Genomic DNA, 17,756 nt, shown 5'->3' on the forward strand with positions numbered 1-17,756 from the left:
AAGCAAGACACTTAGAAGCAGCCTGACCTGCTAGGAGCCAACTATGGTTCTGGAGAAATCACAGAGAAGTTACCCAATAATATGCCTTTCTCATTCAGGCAGACAGATGATTCTGGGCCAGAAAAGGTGCCAACTGAGGTGCTAAATCTTCTGTGATCATTGTCATTTGCTATGAGCTAAAAATAAATCCTACATACACTCACCAGCTTCAGCCCACACCCAGTTCACTCATACTCCTTAGATACATAAAAAATCACTGCCAAAGATGAATCAACTTGCTCACATCCTATAAGTAACTGCTGCTAGAGCTGTTTGACACAGTGTGAACGTTGGCTTCTCAGGCACTGCTATATCTCATCTTCATTCAGAAACAAAAAAGGCCAATTAATATTCTTCCCTTTTAAACAATTTCAGGTTTTTGAAAAAAGAAAAAAGTTTGCCCCTGCAGCCTGCTATGCCCAATTGATAACTAGATGCATGGTGGTCATTTCTGTGATTTGTGTAATGACCTTTCATGACCATTTCACATCATCTGACATATTGTAGTTAAAAAAAAGGACCTTGGCAATGAATGATGCATTTTGATAGTTCCCCTCCTCTTGAATAGAAAATGCTAATATTCCCTAGATTGGTTAGTTCATAGCCCAAATCCATTTAGACCCAAATTCACTCTGTTAGGAGTGTAGCCTTTTGCCTCAACTTTAGAAGCACATTAGTAATAATTCTAAGCTGTGGGCAGCCTGATAGATTTAGTATAAACTAGAAGAGACATATTTCTAAGAATGAAACAGCAAAGGACTCATTCATCTGTGATTATTCATTTGTGGTGATGTAGCATTAGTCTCATGGGAAGACATGTCTCTTAGATAAAGTCATATATAAATATATCTATATCTTTCCTTCCTTTGAACCTGGGTTCTAGGGAAGCCTTGTCTATACTCCCTTATAACCCAAGAGTCTTGCTGCATATTTTAATGGGCCTCACTATGACACAAAGTACGGTTGAATAAACAACACAAATAACCCCTTTTCAGTCAATCAAAACCACCAGCAGATAGAAAACAATGGGGGGAAATGGAACTGTAAATTGTCTCCACCAAGAAATTGTCTTGACCTTGAATGCAAGGTTGTAGGTGAAGTGAGTCCTAGATGGCCAACCCATGAAGTCTCCGCAGAGGAGCAGCTTCTGCATCTCACAGCCTTATTTGTGCCGACTGATGCCTGCCACATATGATGTAGGAAAATAAAATCCCAACTGCTTATGATCACTTTCATCATAGCTGAAGAGTTTTTGCTTGCCTCTTTTTACACATTTTCACTCTAGGGCTCTGTGGTGATAACATAGTTATAGTTTTGCCAAATTTTCCTGTCCTATTGGATCCCAACCAATTTAATGGTCTAGAATAGTCATTTTTCTTCTTCCTCAACTTTCCTTCCTTCTCCCTTCTGCTGTAAGACACAAGTTAGTAAAAATCATAATTAAAAAAACCACACCTGAACTTCATCCTCATAGTCTGTGTTATTTGTGGTGTGCTATTTGACTGAGGGGAGGGTTATTTTGGTCTGGTGAGACCACACCATTTTGATTGTCTTCTTGCAATACAAACATGGTTCATATCACAAAGTACTCAGGAACTGGACTTTGATCTATATGTACACATTTTGTTTCCCTCTACAAAAGCCCTGAGACATTGTTAACAGCTTCATTAATATTAATACATGCATTAGAAATAATTGAACTCATTCATCTTTATTCCCCTAAACCCACTATATTTCCGTATTTCTGTTCAGGGCACCATCAATCTTCTAGTCACCAGGTTTACAACCATGAAGCTTTCTCTACTCTTCCCTCCCCAATCCCCTCCATATCTTACATCTGCTGAATTTTGTCCATTCTACTTCTGATATTTCTTGTAATATCCCAGCTCAGCCCCTGATCAACTCTACCTGGATCATCCCAATAGCCCCCTAACTGAACTTCAGGATTCCAGTCTCTCCCCTCAATGACCCATTCTCTATAGATATGCCAAAATAATTCTGTTCTGAACTGTTAATGGATCCCTCTTGCCTCACCTTAGTATGTAAAGTCCTTTGCAACGTGGCTCCAAACTCCCTTTTTGGCCTTATTGTATATTATTCCTTTTCATATATTCTACATTCCAGGCAAATTGGCCCATTTGCTGTCCCCTGAACTCACTACCACATGTCTTGTCTCTGTGCTTGCCTGGAATGTATTCCCTTCTTCCCTTTGCTTCTTAAAATCCTTAACTCCCTTCAAAACTCAGCTCAGGTCCCATCTCCCATAGGAACACTTTCCCGATCTCCTTAGTCATTACTACCCTCTTTCCTTCTCAAATGTCATCTATATCCTTCTATGTTTGCATGTTGTTTCCCCCTCTCCCAGTAGAATGTAAGCTCCTTGAGGGCAGGGACTATTTAAAAATTTTGTCTTTGTATCTCCAGAACCTAGCCCAATGCTTTGCATGTAGTAGGCACTTAATAAATGATTATTAGACTATATTGGATTGGATTGATGAGAGTCATAATATACATCATATATCAGAATGCCTTGTCCCTGGCAAAACCTCAAACACAGTGTGGATGATTTTCTTGGGGTTGAATTCAGTGTTACTCAGAAGTAATTATAGAAAAACAATAACTTATGAAGCGGTTGGTACAAGAGCTTGGCTAATTTTGCCTTTTTTAGACATTCTTGAGAATGAACATGTTCTAGCAGAAGTCACCAGATAAAAATAGTCCAAAAAAAGGAAAGTCCCCTATCCCAGAGTCCTTTGTTTAACCCAGATATGTGACCTAACTACAGAGCTCATATGTTGTCTGGGCACAGAAATGGAAGATTCTCCCCAAGCTATTCCAGGCTCCAGATGGCCAAGATGGGGATAAATAGATATCGCTCATGATTTACATAAATAGTACTTTAAGGGTTTGCAGAGCATTTTGACATGTTATCTCACTTAATTCTCATAACAATCCATGAAGTAGGTGTTATTATGATTTCCACTTTGCAGATGGAGAATCTGAGGTTTAGAGAAATGAAGTGACTTTCCTGGGGTAACACAGCCAGTACATGTCTGAGGCAGGATTTGAACTTACTCACTCTAGGTCCAGCATTCTATCCACTTAGGCAGAAAAGCAATAGACCAAATTGGTTCAGTGATTAGGACTTAGTACTTGAGTCCTAGACTTTGGTCTGTCACCTAGCTACCTAGTTAGAGCTTAGATTCTCTTACTCAAGAGGAAAAGTCCTTGCAGATATCTTTATTCTCTGATTTTCACGCATTTAAGAGTGATGCTAATTCAAGAGACTTGGCATTGCTCATGAGAGGTTAGATCTGTAGTTATATAGTTATTATAATTCAAACACCTTCTAGAACTTGCTAAAATAATTTTAAGAGGATATTTAGGTTATTATTTCCAAGAATTATTTGTCCATTGAATCCACCTTTGCTGAGGCTCTCCTCTAATCATATCACTAAAATCTCTGGCAACCATAATTGCTGGCTCTGGTAACTTTTTCTCATATCCTCATAATCTCTTTCCTGACTTCCAGTCTCACATCTCCAACTACCTATTGGGTATCTTAAATTGGATGCCTGATAGGCATCTTAAATTCAACAAGTCCCAAACAAATTCTGTTTGTTTGTTTTTGTCAAAACTCCCCCCTCTTACTACCTTCCCTATTATTTTCAAAGGCACCCCCACTTCCCAGTCACCCATGTCCTCAACCTGGGTGTCATCCTCAACTGCTCACCCTCCATCCCCATATTCAATCAGTTGCCAAGTCCTATTGATTCTACCTTCATTACATCTCCTTCTCCCCTCTGATATGGTCATCATTCTAGCATCACCTCACTATTGTAATAGCCTTGTGACTGGTCTTCCTGCCCCAAGTTTCTCCTCCCTCTGGCCCCTCTCTACTTGGATATCAAAGTGACCTTCCTAAAGTTTTATATATATATATATATATATATATCTATAAATGAATATAACCCTCCCCAATTCGATAAATTACAGTGGCTCCCTATTGCCTCCCAAGATGAAATATAAAAATCCTCTGGCTTTTAAGCTCTCATAAGCTGGCCCTTTCCATTCTTCTTGTACATGATTCCCTTCACGTACACTGGCCTCTGCTATTCCCATAAGACACTCCATCTCTCAACTCTGCATTTTTATTGGTTGCCCCCTATTCCTGGAATTCTCATTGTTTTCACTTCTGCCTTCTGATTTCACTAGCTTCCTACAAGTCTCAGTTACCCCTCCCTTTTTTATCCATTAATTTGCTTGCCAGTTACATTAACATTTCTAGATTTCTCCTTTCTTCCCTCCCATTCTCATACTAGAGAAGGTATCTCTTGTCCAAAAAACAATCGATATCTAAGTTGTCTTTTGTATTTCTGTTTAGCGGGTCTTTCTCTGGAGGTGGACATTTACAAGTTATTTTTCAAACATTAATTCTGTAGCTGTATATAATATTCTCTTGATTCCATTCATTTCACTTTTTATAATTTCATGTAGGTCTTTCCATTTTTAAAATAATTAACCTGCTCATCATTTTTTGCACACAATAGTATTCCATCACAGTCATATGTCACCATTTGTTCAGCCATTCCTCAATCAATGGGCATCCTCTCAATTTCCAATTCTTTGCTACCACAAAGAGTTGTTATAAATATTTTAGAACATCCAGGTTCTTTTCCTTTTTACCTAATCACATTGGGAAACGAATCCAACAGTGATATTGCTGGGTCTAAGATTATACACAGTTTTATAATTCTGAGCATAATTTCAGATTACTAAAATCCCAGTTTTTACAAAAAACCTTTCTAGTATTTAATCTTAGTGCTTTCCCTCTGACATGATTTCCAATTATTCCTGAGCATATCTTGTTTGTATATAAATGTTTGCATGGTGTCTCTTCATTAGATTGTGAGTTTCTTGAGGGCTTATTTTTGGCCTTTTTTTGTAGGGACAGGGGTGAGGAATATCCTTGGCAGATTGTCTGACACATAGTAGGTCCTTAAGAAATGCACTTGACTTGACTTCTCAGTGAGTCACATGTTCTGTGATCTAAAATGGAAATGAAGACAGAATTTAAGAGCACATTATAGGACATCTAAAGAGATTATAATCAGAATAGCCATATATAACACATATATAACATGTGTGGTCAAGAAATATAAGGCAGAGAGAAGGGAAGCAACTTCAACTATTATAAGACAATAGGAAAGCTATTCCAATGGCACTAAAGAAAATGGAGCAAGTGCTCTAAAGAGCATATGAATGATATATGGTGTGACCTTCGACTTTAAATGATATTGGTACTTAAAAGCAATTTTCTAAACAACCAAATATCCCGAATCTTGATTATAATTTCATATTAGGAGCTCTCCCTTTATGAAGATGCAGAATTTCATCATCTTTCCTTTTTCATTGTCCCTGGGCAAGTAACTTGACCTGGCTAAACCCTAGTTTCCCCATCTGTAAAATGAGGTTAATAATAGCACCAAACTTACAGGGTTGTGGTGAGGACCAAATGAGATGAAATAAGTGAAGTATTTTGCAAATCTCAAAGTCCTATCTATTATTATTATTATCATCACCATCATTATCATTATTATTAGCTCCAAAAATCAAACAAATTACTATGACATCTTAGGAAGTGGCACCGAGAATCTATTAGTTGATTAAATGAGTGAGATAGTCATTGATGAGCTCAAAGCCTTTGTCCTTTGACAACTCTAAAAAGGAATGCTGAAAATTTTGAAAAATGTAATTGTAACTGCAATAATGGCCCGAGAGAAATTTTGGTAAAATAGAAAGAACATTTGGATACTTATTAGCTATGAGACCATAAGCAAGACACAACCTTTTTGAATCCTTGCTTCTTAACTTGTGAAACAAAGGTGAAAATACTTGAACTACATCCAGGTATTGTTGTGAGAGAAATTCTACTCAAATGTTATTGTTGTTATTATTATTGACAATAATAAACTCACAGAAGGTTCCTGGGGTCACACAAAGGGCTATTCTTTTGTGCCAGCTGAGACCATTGTCTGTGCCCTCCTGGGCTAGTCCCAGAGGGCATGAATTCCATTAAGAAATCCAAGTCCAGACCTAACGAAGGTATTGATTACCAGAGAGCAGAATCTTTCGTTCACAGAAAAGGTCAGAGGTCTCTGATGAGTTTAAATAAAGGCAAAAAAGGCAGAGATAGCTGGAAATGATGGTGGTTGAAAAGTAGCACCAGAGGATTCTCACCAATTTTATTTTTATTATTTGAGGCTCTGGAAAGAATCTAAAAAATCACTGCACCATCCCTGATCATATCAATAGAGAGCTCCACGTCTAGTATTATTGTCTACAACTGATACAGCTGGAAATGATTCTTATGCCTCACAAGCTGAGCTCCAAGAGGGTAAATCTTTTCTCTTAAATTAACACACTGAACCCACATGACTGGTTTTGGTAGATCTCTAGGTTTTACATGCATGATAGATTGATGCTATCAAGCACTTGGCTCTTTTCAAGTATCTCCTGTTCTATAAATCCCTGACATGTGAGAAGTGAGCTCTTCTGGATTCAGGTGCACAAAGAGCTGTTTTCATTACATTAACATGCTTTCCTGGGAATCTGAAAAGACTGAAGAGACTGATTAGTGGGTAGATCAAAGACATGCTGAAGCTCTATTGATTCACTTCATGATGATGTGAGGCCCCCGTTTTTCCTTTTTTTCCTCTTCATCTCATGAGTTTTTTCAGTGCCTTACGGAAGGATGGGGTGAAAGGTAGGGAATAGTAGAGAAATTAATGTGTTCTCGCAATCTTGCAATCTAGCTGGGTTGTAATAGAAAGGCATGAGTCACACTGCAGATTTTTAAAGATTTATGCCTTCTGCAGTACTTTGCTCTTCCCAAACAAAATGGAACAGAACTCTCAGGCTGCCCATAAAAACAAAAGGAGTTTTGTTCTTAGGAAGATCTTCATGTTTGCTTTCTTATATAATTAGCAGAAGTGGCATTCAATAAGATTCCAATTTTGTGGGCTGTCCACTTTACCCCTAAGAAGACATTAGGTACAAAGAGTATTTGTGATGCCTTGTTCTGTTTTTTGTTCTTCTCAGTTTAATGAATATTCAGAAGAGGGTGGTCAAAATCACCCATCCGAGGCCTGGAATCTTATACATTCATATTAGTATCGAAGGATCAAGTCATTACAAATGGAAGGGGGGAAAAAAAGCCCTGTTTTAGAGATGTTCCTGAACTGAGTAAAAGCACTTTGTTTATATATTCCATCAGCATAAGCAATATTGGGAATATGAATATTAAGCAGGTATGTCCGATCATAGGTATTTTCTTCCAAAAGAATAAATACATGACACACATTTCCATTTTATATCTACTTAGATTTGTTACTTCAGTTCTAAGAGTCCAGGATAGGGAAGGAAAGAAAAGGGGAGAGCAGTTATAGATTTTGGCTCAATAAAAGAACTTTCTAAAAATCAGAAATATCCAACAATAGAATGGATTGTTATGTGATGGAGACAACTTTCCATTATTGGGAAGTATTTGAGCACAGGCTGATGCTGGGAGACCACATGTGAGAGATGAAGCAAAATGACCCAGGAGGAAGGTAGAACCAGATTTTGTAAGGTCCCTTGTGGTTCTGAGATTCCAAAGACTTGAAAAAAGTCAGCAAAACCAATGAATACTTTGAAGGCATTTGATGGAACATGCAATATCCCATATGCATAGTCCTCACCTCTTCAATGAAAGGACGGCAGGATATGTACTTTCTTCTCTTTTTCCCAGGGCTACAGTGAATTGTTATAATTACACAGAATTCATTTTATTTACTGTCCTTTCTATTTACATTGTTAAAATCATCTTGTTGATTGTTTTCCTGGTTGTGTTTACTTTCTTAAAAAAAATTTAAAAAATTTTAATAACAAATTTTCACATAAATTTTCCAAAGTAATACGATCTATATTGTCTCCCTCCCTTTGTCCCCCTCCTCCCCCGGAGCTGACAGGTTTTGCTTCCTTTCCTCTGCATCAGTTCATATACATCTTCCCATCTTGCCCCAAATTACTCATAATGATCATTTCTTGCCAATGCAATACTACTTCATTATTTTCATGTAGTAGTTTGTTTAACCACTCTCCAATCTCTTGCCAGTTTTTTGCTACCACGAAAAGAGAGAGAGCCTTTTGCATCGAAGTGTACTTAGGTCACGAATTCCTCAGCATGCATTAGTGAGCCAGTACTCTAGAGGCTGTGGTGGAATAATATTCCCTTGCCAGCTGGCAGCTGCTGCCTACTCTCCCCTATGAGGGATTTATGTTTCAGGCATAGCTTCTTTGCACACAAAAACCAAATGATTCCGATACAGATTATTAAATGATGTTCAGTAATAAGTTGGATTTCAAAGAGGAACAGAGGACAAGATATCATACAGCTTTTATTAGTTTCATTAAAATGGAATGAAAAGAGGCAGATTCCTTGTATGTAAGTACAGAAGCTATCTTTTGTGTTTCTCTACCATCAGTTTTATTACATGAAGCAGCAAATGTTCATAAACCAAAATAGAAGCATCCCAAATCAATTCTGAAAAGTGTTATTTGGAAAATAAGTATATGCAAGGGAAAGAACTACATATACGCCAATACGTTCTTTTTATATAGAAAGATTGGCAACATCTTTAAAGATTCCTCCCCCCATTCCTCCTGTGAAGCAGCAGAATTAAGCTACACAATTTGTACTGCTGTGAAATCAAACTAAACTCTGAAACCTCATCTAGCAATAGGCTTTCTCTTTTTTGACCTTGTAAAGCATTTTAGTAAGGTTAAAAGAGAAAAGGCCCATTCTCTCCCAGAGTACCATAATGTGTTATTACAGACCATGAAAAAAAAGGAAGAAAGGCAATTTAATGAATTGGAAGTCAAGTAGAAAGAATGTGAAATTGATGTTTTGACAGATTAAGTATTCAGTACTAAGGTTCATCTTGTTATGGAAAAGAAGATGATAAATATGCCCTCCCCAAAAGGCAAGAAAAGTGAAGTCATTTGCACTATATTTGATCTGCCTGTCTTTCTGGGAACGTTTCAGATAACCTTGAATGTTTCTACTGTCTCTGGCCATCTTTCTCTTTCCCATCCCCCAATTCAGCTCCCAGAACATGACATCCCAGAAAGAGGTTGTGTCTTTCTCAGCTTCATTTAAACCTAGTGTAGGCATCAGAAGGAAAGAGGAGAAAATCTTCTGCAACATTAGCATTTAAAATCTCTTCGGTGTTAAGATAAGCACACAAGATAGAAGTACTGACTAGCACTTTGAAGTGCTCTGAGTTATTGTCCTGTCATATATTATTTGTGGGGGGAAAGTACTGGCAAGGCAATTTCTTCCTTTGTCATATCCTGATGTCCCCTTCCCTGCTTCTGGTCAGTGGCATATTAATGCCCCAGAGAGGGAAAATCTTCAATTTTATTTGGATTCAATAGGTATTTTCTTTTAAGCATTTAAGAAAAAATAACCGTCCTGCTTAAATATCTTATTGCCAAAATAAAGAAACAAAACCAACTTTTAAGACTGCACTGACACCATTAAAATAAAATCAAAAGGCAGTAATGACCCATTCATAACATCCATCCAACAAAGGTCTAGGATAGCACATTTGGCAGCCTTACAAAAGCAGATCAATATAGCATTTCATTTGGGAATGAGTTGCTATAAATCTTTAACTATAATAAAATGCAGATTTCACCAGCCCAGCTTTGAAGAGAGACTAATAAACGTGTACCCATGACAACCTGAATTTAAAAATGAAAAAGAAGAAACCAGCTTGCCATAGTGTCCTTAGGAAAACAAAGATGAACATGTCAGAATTTGCATTAGCTTGAATCTCTTCCATCACTGGAAGTTTTAAAACTGACAGATAGGAAAACACATGGAATATGTAACAGGGAACTCATTATTTGGGGAAGCAGCTTGTTTATTCTGTTGGGTGGCACTGATTGTTAAGAAATGCTTCTTGGTATATATTTGGATGAAAACTAGTTGTTTCCTTATACATTCCCAGAATCACAGGATCACAAATTTAGAGTCAAAAGGACCCTTGGAACCCAACTAGTTCAGCTCTCATTTACAGATGAGAAAACAGCTTCAGAGAGGTTGTGACTTGTCCAGTCACACAACTAGCATTAGAGGTGGGATTTGAAGCTAATATTCCCTGAATCCAAAGTCTCTCTCCATTCCATTAATTCTCTCTCTAGTTTTACTCACTGGTTATATTTCTGCCCCTCAGAACTATAAAAAATTATGTGTAGTTCTTTTTCTACATGACTGTGAGGGAACAATGCTTCTTTCCCCTTAGAATAAATGATTTTCATACAGTGTAAACTTTTCTTAAAAATTGTACTCTTAGTGTTTTTTTTTTTTTAGGATTTATTTTTTAATTTAGTTTAATTTCCCCTCTATTATATATAAAAACAGTTTTCAACATTTTTAATTTTTTTTAAACCCTTAACTTCTGTGTATTGGCTCCTTGGTGGAAGAGTGGTAAGGGTGGGAAATGGGGGTCAAGTGACTTGCCCAGGGTCACACAGCTGGGAAGTGTCTGAGGCCAGATTTGAACCTAGGACCTCCCGTGTCTAGGCCTGACTCTCAATCCACTGAGCTACCCAGCTGCCCCAGTTTTCAACATTTTTCAAAGAATATTGAGTCTGGAATTCTCTTCCTCCCTTCTTCCCCTTCTGACCACTTCTCCCCCTCTCCCCTCCCCCCATATGGCAAGCAATCTCATATAGATTTTACATATGCAATCATGTAAAACATTTTCCCACATGAATCCTTTTGTGGAAGGAAACTCAAACAGAAAAAAATTAAAAATGTGAAAAAAGTTTGCTTTGGTCTGGATTTAGACTCAGTTCTTTTTCCTTGGAAGTAGATGGCATTTTATCATTTTATCATCATTTTACCATGATGGCATTTTATCATGATCTTTTGGGATAGTTTTGGATCAATGTATTGCTGAAAATAGCTGTTATTCAGTTATTCACTGTGAAGTATTTCTGTCACTGTAGAATGTTTTCCTGGTTCTACTTATTTCATTCTACTATCGTTCGTGTAAGTCTTTCCAGGTTTTTCTGATTTCCTCCTGCTTGACATTTCTTACAGCACAACAGTATTCCATTACCATCATATATTATAACTTAGCCATTCTCCAATTGATGGGTATCTTCTCACTTTCCAAATCTTTGCCCCACCTAAAAAGAGCTACTTTAAATATTTTTGTACATATAGATTCCCACTTTTTAAAAAAATCTCTTTGAGATACAAACTGGTAATGGTATTGCTGGCTCAAAGATTATATACTGTTTTATAGCCCTTTGGATATAGGTCCAAATTGCTTTCCTGAATGACTGAATCAGTTCACAATTTCCCAAATGAAGCATCTGTGTCCCAGTTTTCCCATATCCCCTTCAAGTTTTGTCATTTTCCTCTGTCATAATAGCCAATTTAGTAGGTGAGGGATGGTACCTCGGAATTGCTTTAATTTGCATTTCTCTAATTAATAGTGATTTAAGGCATTTTATTCATGACTATAGAGAGCTTTAATTACTTTGAGAACTGCCTGTTCATGTCCTTTAACCACTTATCAAATGGGGAATGACTTGTATTCTTATATATTTAATTCATTTTTCTATGTATTTAAGAAATGAGGCCTTTTTTAGAGAGACTTCTAAAAAATTTTTTTGCACCATTTTGATGGCTATGTATTATTTTCCATCTATTTACCCCTATTTAGTTTCTAACCTCTACCTCCCCCAATTTGTTCTCTTTTCTATCAGTCCCACCCCCTTCTCTTATCCCTTTCCTTTCTTACTTTCATGTAGGGTATGATAACTTCTATACCCAATTGAGTGTACGTGTTCTTCACTTATTGAGCCAATTCTGATGAGAACAAGGTTCACATGTTCTCCTTCCCACCCTGCCCCCATCTCCTCCTCCCCTGAGAATGCTCTTTCATGTCTCTTTTATGTGCAATAATTTATCCTATTCTATTTTCCCTTCCCCCTTCTCCCAATGCATTCTTCTTTCTCATACCTTAATTTTGCTTTATTTTTTTATATCATCCCATCATAATTCAACTCACATACTCACCTTCTATCTATCTATATTCCTTCTAACTGTCTTAATAATGACAAAATTCTTTGGTGATAAGAATCATCTCCCCTTGGAGGGATGTACACAATTTAACCTTACTGAGTGTCTTTTGTTTCTCTTTCCTGTTTACCTTTTTATGATTTTCTTGAGTCTTGTATTTGAGATTCAAATTTTCCATCCAGCTCTGGTCTTTTCATCAAGAATGTTTAAATGTCCTCTAACCTGAAGGTTTAAGCTCAGTTTTGCTGCATAAGTGATTCTTGGTTGAAAACCTAGCTCCTATTTCAGGCCCTCCGATCCTTTAATGTAGAAGTTGCTAAGTCTTGTGTTATTCTGACTATGGCTCCATGTTTTTGAATTGTTTCTTTCTGGCTACTTGCAAGATTTTCTCCTTGACTTGGTAGCTCTGGAATTTGGCTAAAATATTCCCAGAGGTTTTCATTTTGGAATTCAGTGAATTCTTTCCATTTCTATTTTACCCTCTGGTTCTAGGATATTAGGGGAATTTTCCTTGACAATTTCTTGAGATACAATGTCTAGTGGGTAGCTAGGTGGCTCAGTAGATAGAGTAGCAGGTCTGGAATCAGTAGAACCTAGGTTCAAATCTGACCTCAGATACTTCCTAACCATGTGATTCTGGGCAAGTCACTTAATTCTAATTGCTTAGCCTTTACTTCTCTTCTGCCTTAGAATCAATTCTTAGTATAGATTCTAAGACAGAAGGTAAGAGTTGAAAAAAAAATGATGTCTAGGCTCTTTTTTTTGTATCATAACTTTCAGATAGTCCAATGATTTTTAAATTATCCTTCTTTTATCTATTTTCTAGGTCAGTTGTTTTTACCAATGAGATATTTCGTATTCTTTTATTTTTCATTTTTTAAAATTTTGTTTTACCGTTGTTTGTCCCTTTTTACCAAGCTATTGACTCTCTTTTCATAATTTCATTATATCACTTTTATCTCTTCCCAATTTTCCCTACATAGCTCTTATTTGATTTTTAAGATTTTTTTTTGACTCTTCTAGGAATTCTTATTGGGTTTGTGTCCAATTCACATTATATTTCTTTAAGGCTTTGCTTCTAGCTATTTTGCCATTATCTTTTTCTGAGTTTGTGTCTTGATTTTTCTGTCACCATGGTAACTTTATGATTAGGTTCTTATTTTGTTGTTGTTAGCTCATTTTCACAGTCTATTTCTTGACTTTTTACTTTAGGTTAAAGTAAGGTTCAGCTCTGTGGAAAGAGCACTGTCCCAAGGTTTATGTTTTCAGCTAGCTCTGGAAGCCTATACATTTTTTTTTCAAATACTGTGCTAAGTTCTTTTTTTTTATTTAATAATTTTTATTTTTTAGAAGTTAACATGGTTACATGATTCATGCTCTTACTTTCCCCTTCACCCCCACATCTCCTCCCCCCATAGCCAATGTGCATTTCCACTGTTTTTAACATGTGTCATTGATCAAGACCTATTTCCAAATTGTTGATAGTTGCATTGGTGTGGTAGTTTCGAGTCTATATCCCCAATCATGTCCGCCTCAACCCATGTGTTCAAGTAGTTGTTTTTCTTCTGTGTTTCCACTTCTGCAGTTCTTCCTCTGAATGTGGGTAGCATTTTTTACCATAAGTTCCTCAGAATTGTCCTGGGTCATTGCATTGCTGCTAGTACAGAAGTCCATTACATTTGATTTTATGGAAGCCTATACATTTTTAAGGTGGTATTCCAAGGTGATATGATCTAATAAGAGGTATGGTCACAGTTTTCCTATTTTGTGCTCTGGCCTTTACCCTGGAAGGGACTTTTGTTACAAATAAAATTAATATAGGATATATTTAAAAATATGATGGTTTTATTGTAATCCATATTGGTAATTAAGCCATGTTCCTGATAAGAGCCAATTCAAATGCTGTGCCATCACCTCTGCCCACCTGGCTTGTTCAGCAGGAAAGAGGAAGTACCACTCTTAATCTCCCTATTTAAGCTTCTGTTTACCTTGGCTTACATCACCATGTAAGGACAGGAAGCCTGTTGAATCATGGGAAATGTAGTTTGTAAGAGATCTAAATGTCCGCAGGAAGTTTAGACCAGAGACCTCAAGATAAGTTCAAGGACACCCAGATTTCCAATATCACACTTTGTTTCCATGAAACCACCAGTGATAGTGCTCCTCTTGGCTCTGAAGTTGTGACCAGGACACCTGTTCTCTTGAAGCCTTAAATACTAGTGCTCCTTCCTGTCGTGGGGAACTTGCTCCCCTGTAAGTGACCATAAGCACTCTTCTCAGTCCTGAAACTGTAAGCAGGGTCCCTGCTCCCCTGTGGCCACAAGGGTCAGTGTTCCTCTGCATGTTAGACTACCACCTAGAATTATGTGTGATCAGTGAACCCAGCACCAGCAAAAGGTCCTCACAATCTCTTTCTAACCAGTTAGTTGTCCAACTCTCTTACAGTATGGACTGAAAGCTTTATAAGCTACTGATGTAGTTGCCTCCAAGACTTCTTGCTAATCTTGCCTTGGTGTGGTCTGTGCTGCACTCTAGGTCTGACCACCACTGTAGTGTTGCAGATCTTTTTCTGCCAACCTCCTAAGTCATCTTGGGTAAGAAAATTATTTCACCCTGACCATTTGTTGATTCTGCTTCTCCAGAATTTGATTTGAGGCATTATTTCAAAGTCATTTAGAAGGGGATTTGGGAAAGTGCAGGTGAGTTCATATTTTTACTTTACCATCTTGGTTCTGCCCCCACAATGTAAACTTATAATATTTTTGTTATTATAAAATTGCAATGATAGGATTCTGCTAAACCACTTACATGTTGGGGCAAAAGGTGGAATTTTTGTGGGAGAATGGAGCCTAAGTAAGTCATCAAAGATAACCTGTGTAAAGGAGAGGATCTCATAACTTGAACCTACAAAAGTTACTAAATTCAGGATATGTCCATTATTTACCCTTCAGATGAGCCTGGAGCAAGAGGCATCCTTTGGACAGAAACACAAAGTTAGCAGGAGACCAAACTAGAATACTGGTCTACAGGAAGGTCAGGTAGTCTAAAAGTACACGTAGGGGCATGTTTTGAATTCAGAATTTCTCTAGCTCTGACAATGAATGACAACCTTCAAACATAATGTCAAGTCAAATATTTGTCTGTATATTGTAGTGAATCTTTCCTGAAGGGTAGCTTTAACAAACGGCTCTTTAAATTGATTCAAACAAGATGTCAGGGACAATGAGAAATCTATCAGGGATGAGGGTAGGAATTCTAGGGATCTGGAGACCTTCAAGAGAACTATGAAGGAGACCATAGTAAGGTAAATATGAGGGGCTAGAAAAATAAACACCTTTGGGGGCCATATGGAATGTCCTTTCCTTTTCCAAGGAGCTGAAACCATAGCAGGATCAGAGCAGCTAATTAATGTAACTGCGGAGCAACTCGGGGCCAAATAAGATACACAATTATCTTGGTCCCTTCCTGAGACGGGGAATTTGCATTTCACTCAATTTCTGCCCTAAGTGACTTTTCAGGGACAGAATTGGTCCTAACTGGATGCTGGGTCCTTTTCCTCAGACAATGGAACGCCACACATGCTAGTTTCTTCTGTTCCTCAGTTCTCTGGCTGATCTGTTGTATGCAGCACAAATCACTCTCTTGGTGTAGTCCTAGTCAGAGAAGGACTGTCTTTTAATTTTCCCTGGCAAGAAGTGACAGGCTGAATTTATTTCTCTTAAAAGCCCATACCCACTCATGCGACCCAGCTAGATCCTAGAGGAGGGTGAGGGAACAGGGTGCCGGGTTAGGAGTTACACATTTGCCTTCTCTGCTATTTGTTCATCAGGTTTTTAATCTTGTTCTTGATGATTTAGACTGAGGAAACAGCTGAAATTGTTTTCTCTTGCACATAATTCCCATTTTGGAGAGGTTTGAAAGATGCAGCCTCAGGGAGACAAGCATTAGGAGAGGAAGTTGGGAAAAGACTACTTCTTGGGATTTATCTCAACTGAAATCTTGTTCTCCCCAATGCCCCTAGAGTCTATGACCTTCTTCAATACTTCCCTTTTCTGCTGTAACTCAGTCCTGTCTTTGTTCCACAGATGTTCACTGGAAAACTATATGCTCTAATTTCTGAAATTCCTCTTCATTCTAGCTAACTCAGTGCTTATACATAGGACTCGGGAGGCATTAGGAAATTCCCCATCCAGTTAGAACAGACTTCTTGTCTGGTGTTATCTCACTTCATCCAATGGCTTTGAAAGACTTTTAACACTTAGAATCTAAGGCCTTTTGACTGATTGAGATGTGTTCTCAAGTAGTTAAAATGGGGATGGGATTTCAATTTCACCCTAACAATAAAATTTGTCAAAGGTTTTTCCCCTATGTATATATATTGATATAATATAGTTTGGGTTTTTTTTTTGCTATATTATGATAAATTACATTTAACATTTCTTTATATATCTCTGATATAAATCAAAGTTGGTCATAGTGAATACTTTTCTGAATATACTACTATAAGTCTTAGTGTTGTATTTTATTTAAGATTTTTGAATATATAAACAAAATAGATAAAGAAAATTATATATATGTATATATATATATATATATATATACATATATATACACATTCAGGGATGTAATTTTTTCTTGGAAGCCTACTTTGCTGCTTCCCAGAAACTGATATGTTATCTCATAATTTTCTTTTACATAATTAATTTCTCTGTAATGTTCTTTGACCCATTCTTTATTCAAGATATTATTATTAAGTTTCCATTTAGGTCTGTATCTTTTTGCTTGGGCTCCTGGATGTTACTATTTTTGCTGGATTTTGAATTGTAAAGGAATTTAGTTGTTTTTTTTTTTAATATTTATTTTTAATTTCTCTCTGCCTGTGGTCTGCTTTTGTAAGTGAACCACGTGTTGGTGAGAAACTTGTATATTCTTCAGTGTTCTTATTCAGATAGATATGCCTTTTATCTCTAAATATTTTAACAATTTGTTCAGTTCTAATTCCTTTTTACTTATTTTTTCAGTTAGATTTGACTAGTTCTGATAGAGGAATAGTCTGTAGTTATTATTACTATCTGTCCTTTTGTTATTTATATTTTTTCCATGAATTGAGATACTATTTTTTTGATGAATGTTTAATATTGATAATCATCGTTGACTACTGGTCCTTTAAACATAATACTTTCCTTGTTTACCTCTCTTGATATTGTGATTAAAAAACATCTTTTAAAAAACTTTGTCTTTTAGTAAAATTGCATTTCTTCCTTATTTAGATTCCCTTGATGCAGAGTAAATTTTGTTCCAGTCTCTTATTTTTGATTCTGTAAGTGATTACTTTGTAAATGTGTTTCTTTTATACAACAAATTTCTGGGCTTTGTTGCTTATCTTGTCTATCACTCCTTTTAGTTTTATTGTTTAATCCATTCACATTTGAAACAATGCTTTCCAGGATTATGTTTTTTTTCCATTTAAAAAAACATTGCTTAAAAAATTTCAGCCCAACTTTTCTTTTTTAAGCCAGTACTTTGTCTCTGAAATTGTTTTTTCTTTTCTTTTTTTTTTTTAAACCCTTACCTT

General features: G+C 36.8%; 1 protein-coding gene across 1 annotated transcript in view; it reads right to left on the reverse strand.

Annotated features, from left to right (window-relative positions):
• Positions 1 to 4,941: 4,941 nt before the first annotated feature.
• Positions 4,942 to 17,756, reverse strand: part of PCGF6 (polycomb group ring finger 6) — a 44,996-nt gene continuing 32,181 nt past the window's right edge. Inside the window, exon 10 of the mRNA XM_044665537.1 lies at positions 4,942 to 5,088. Coding sequence (XP_044521472.1) covers positions 5,065 to 5,088 — 24 coding nt within the window. The 3' untranslated portion in view covers positions 4,942 to 5,064. The remainder of the gene's footprint in view (positions 5,089 to 17,756) is intronic.

The sequence above is a fragment of the Gracilinanus agilis genome, chromosome 2, assembly GCF_016433145.1.
Source record: "Gracilinanus agilis isolate LMUSP501 chromosome 2, AgileGrace, whole genome shotgun sequence".
Taxonomy (NCBI): Eukaryota; Metazoa; Chordata; class Mammalia; order Didelphimorphia; family Didelphidae; genus Gracilinanus; species Gracilinanus agilis.